At 47.4% G+C, this 4,015-nt stretch overlaps 1 protein-coding gene across 1 annotated transcript in view; it reads right to left on the minus strand.

Annotated features, from left to right (window-relative positions):
- The window catches only part of ZGPAT (zinc finger CCCH-type and G-patch domain containing), an 8,200-nt gene extending 4,191 nt beyond the window's left edge, over nt 1–4,009 (minus strand). Inside the window, exons 1-4 of the mRNA XM_009634787.2 lie at nt 3,107–4,009; nt 2,211–2,344; nt 1,280–1,438; nt 137–268 (exon numbers count right to left, since the gene is read on the minus strand). Of these exons, the coding sequence (XP_009633082.1) occupies nt 137–268; nt 1,280–1,438; nt 2,211–2,344; nt 3,107–3,756 (1,075 nt within the window). The 5' untranslated portion in view covers nt 3,757–4,009. The remainder of the gene's footprint in view (nt 1–136; nt 269–1,279; nt 1,439–2,210; nt 2,345–3,106) is intronic.
- Between the last annotated feature and the right edge of the window lie 6 nt (nt 4,010–4,015).

The following is a 4,015-nucleotide window of genomic DNA, read 5'->3' on the forward strand; positions in this document are numbered from 1 at the left end:
GAGCCTTACCTAACAGGCCCTTCAGCAAAGAAAAGTTTTAGCTTCATCCAAAAATCTGGTTTTTCTTAACTAGCTCTAGGATCCCTCACGAGACTGAGGTGACGAGGCAGGCACCAGGGCCGCATTCTCCCCTTACCTTTTCCAAACTCATATCCCATCTGAACGAGCAGTTTAGAGCCGATACCACGAGTATGGGCTTCCCAGCCAGCAAAAGAGGAACTGCACGCAGGAGTCCATTCCCCATTCTCTGGAACTCCCGAATCTATCACTGTGGCACAGAAGAGATGAATCAGTGAAACACAGAAACAAAGCTGCTACACAAAACCCTCATCTGGGGCACCCACGCAGCATGAACCCCCCTCACAAGGGAGTAGAATATACTTCCCTCACCTTAGAATCGTTCAGCAGATCCTTCAGCCTTACTTGGTTCCTATTGAGCTGTCACCTTTTATGAGCACCATGCAGTGAGTTACTTAAATGAAAGCTCTCACTTGATTTAATGCACATAGTTCCAGGCAGAATCATCCAGAGGTTTTTATGCTTCCTTTCCTTCCTTCTAGGATGGTCACACAGACTGACATGTGCCACCAGAGTAACATTTGGCACTGTGGCACGTAGTATTTATTCTGTGCCTCCAAGCTCATGTCTCTGGCATGAGGCTCCTCTAGGCCACTATACTAATTTTGTGTTATTAGGAACCAATAATCTCTATTAGGCTAAATTAAAGAGCTCTAGGACACAACTTTGTCCCTGTGATGTAACTGTGGCACTAGCACAGGGACGGTGCTGTCTGTGTAATCTCAGAAAAGTCACTCGGGCTCTCTGCGTCAGCTTTCAATAGTAAAACAGGGCACAGCTGTTCCTCCAACCTCACCCAGGCACTGCGAGGACTGTTACTGGGGTCTCCTACTCTCATGCCACAGAGCTACACGGAGCTCCCAGAGATGAGGAAGTCTCCCGATTCACTTATTAGCTCGACTCGGCCAGCCACATAAGAAACAGACCCAGAGCTTAGAACACAGCTCTAAAATCACACCCTCTACTTTCCCTTGCTGGGAGTTCCCATGGAAACCTCCAACCTTCATTAGCCCAGTAATTTGCATAAACCAAAGATTTTAGTTTGCAATTGTAACGTAGCTAATTGTAGCTAATTACCACTCTCTATCTCTCAGCACCATATAAAGAGATTGGCTACTCCTTCATCAGAGGCGAGACACACAGAGAAAGGCAGACCTAGACCACAAGTCGCTGGCGCTCACACCGTCCCCACTCTCCCCACCTTTAGCGTAACCAGAATCATCCACACTGTCTTCATCAGACTCAGCAGACGAGGCACCCTCTTCACTTCGCAGCGGGGGAATGACGCTATCTCCTTCCACAACAGCTTCCTTGAGCAGCAGGGAATCAAACTTCACAGTGTAGTAACCACTGTCGATGTCTACAGAAGGAAAAACAAGGAACAAGAGTTCAAGCAAGTCTCCAGGATGCAACTGGCAGAGGGCTTTCTGAAACAGAGTTAACTCCAGCGGAACCACATGGGAGAGGGGGAAGGCCCAAGGAACGTGTGTTTTAAAAAAAAAAAAAAAAAATCTGTTTTTAATTTGTGCTTTAGATTTCTGTCTGGGAGGGAGAAGCACCCACTGCAATGCCTGGGCTGGTACTTGAAGGTTTATTTCTAAAAACACAGAAAGACGGGCTGCTGAGAAAGGGAATCAAAGAGAAGTTAGACCTGCTCCCCTCTAACCTAATAACAGTCAAAGAAAGACGGAAAGTGCAAACAAACCCTCACCCTTCCCAGGACATGGGGAAGCCTGTATTGGCAGCTGATGGGCAGGGCCAGCTCCCCTGGCTTTTGTTTAAACAAGAGCAGATTATTGCAAATCTAAACCTAATATGCATGCAAATTCCGGCAACACCTGCCTCTTCCCTTTCGGTGCAGTTAATGGTCACATAGTCATTTCCTTTCCGTGTTCCTGCTCTTATGTCTCCTTTTTGTCTAACGCTCTTCTGTTTGCCAGCCCACTCCCTTCCCAAGCCTGCCAAAATTCAGAATATTTTCTCGGCTACGTCAAGATTTTCAGTTTAGAGCTGCAGCTACACAGTTAACGTTCTTCTATCCTAACCAAAAGAGTCAAGTTTTATGTTCACTTAAGCACCGGCCTTCATCTTCCACACGGAATCCTGGCAAAGCATGCTCACGCAAGACTCACCGGTGATTTTTGCAGTGTACCATATGCCATCACTGTGTTTTGCCAGGCAGGCTGAGCCCACCTCCAGCGCGCTCAGATTGGGCTCCTGGAATGGCTGAAGCTCTTCCACAGAGACCACCTGGCCATGCGAAAACCTACCAGGAAAGGCAGAAGAGGAATTACCTCTACCTCCTTTGAGCTGGCTTTAAATAGAAATTCCTTCTCTCCTTAAAGGAAGTGCAAACAAGTTGTTAGTGGTGACGAAATCTTCACCAGTAATTACGGAAGTTTTATCCTGTGTTATTTCAATTACACAAGTTATTCATTTCTCATCTTAAACACATTATTTAGGCAATGTATCAAAGAATGCCTCCCACCCCAGAGAATTACGCTTTTCTTGCTAGTGACTCATCCAGTAAAAAAGTTCACCTGTGAAGAAGATGTTTGAGATAAACAGGATCACACAGAAAGGCAGGTCTCTAGCCCAGCCTCCTGCTCAACCAACTTCAAAGACCAATCAGGTTGCTCAAGGCCTTATCTAATTAAGTTCTGAAGATCTCCAAAGATGGAGACTCTACAACCTCTCTGTGCAACCGGAATGTATCCACTATCGACTGACAAGCTTTGGGGATTTATTTTAAAATCCTTAATCAGTTATTAATTTAGCCACTTGATTGATTAGGTAAAATCTCTGCAACTTTCCCTGTGGGATTTCCCGTTCCATCTCTGCATCAGCTGAAGAAAACAGCCAAAGTGCTGCCACTGCTGACCATCATACGTTTTAAAAATATAAGCAAAAAGGCATTGGGTATAAAAGCCAAACACGGTACTTTCAGAGGAGGTTTTCCCCTTTGAACGAGAAGGCCTTTAGCTGCAGGAAGGACAGAAGCCCCCTCCCACCCCTTTTGCTTTTTTACCGACAGTTCTCTTTAAATCTGCATTTGTCATCCAAGAAGAATGGGCACGGCTTCAGAGACTTGTGAGTTGGATAGAGGTACAGCACTCTGACTCCTGCACTGCCATCTTCCAAGTCCTCTGTCCCCACGATCATGGCATTGTGGTACTCCAAGGTCCCCCAAGAACTGTAGTAGGGGGCTTTAACCTTCATCCCACTCAACTCCTCCTCCTCCTCCTCCTCTCTGTCAGACTCCTCTGCCTCTTCACTGTACTTTGATTCACTTTTGTCATCAGTTTCTTCATCTCCCTTTGATGATACCTCATTGTTATTTGCTGAAGGCTTCTCATCAGTCCCAAGCTCAGCAATAGCTTCTTTAAAAGCAGCGTACTCCTCATCTTGGGCAGAGCTGTCTGCACCGGCATCCCGCTCCAGGAGACCTACTGGGGAGGAGGAGGAGGAGGCACTTGTATCTAAAGTAGCCAGAAGTTTACTCTTTTTAACAGACACCAGGCTGGATTCAGTCAGTTCTATCAGCTGCTTTAGATCTTCCTGCAACTGAATCAAGTCCGACTGCTGCGATGGGTCCAGGCCTGCCCCTAAAGCCAGCTCCACTTGCTGCAGCTGGGCGCTGTAGGTCTGAATGGCTGCTTCCAGACTCTCCTCATCCATTATCAGCAAAATAAGGGTGTGTTCAACTGTCTTCTTCCCGGGAACTCAGAACATATTCAAAGAGTTTGTTTAAGATGAGCAACTTGTTGGACAACAAGCCTTTGTCCGCAGAAGCTACCATCTACCCCGCTGTCCCGCTTCTTCCCTCAGAAGTAACCAGGCGATGCTCCTGCAGCGAACAGGCGGCGAAAGGCGATGAGGGAGCCCGAGGAGAGGCCGGGCCGGGCCGGGCCGGGCCGGGCCCTGCCCTCCCCCGCCC

Source organism: Egretta garzetta, unplaced genomic scaffold, assembly GCF_000687185.1.
Source record: "Egretta garzetta isolate BGI_Z169 unplaced genomic scaffold, ASM68718v1 scaffold223, whole genome shotgun sequence".
NCBI lineage: Eukaryota > Metazoa > Chordata > Aves > Pelecaniformes > Ardeidae > Egretta > Egretta garzetta.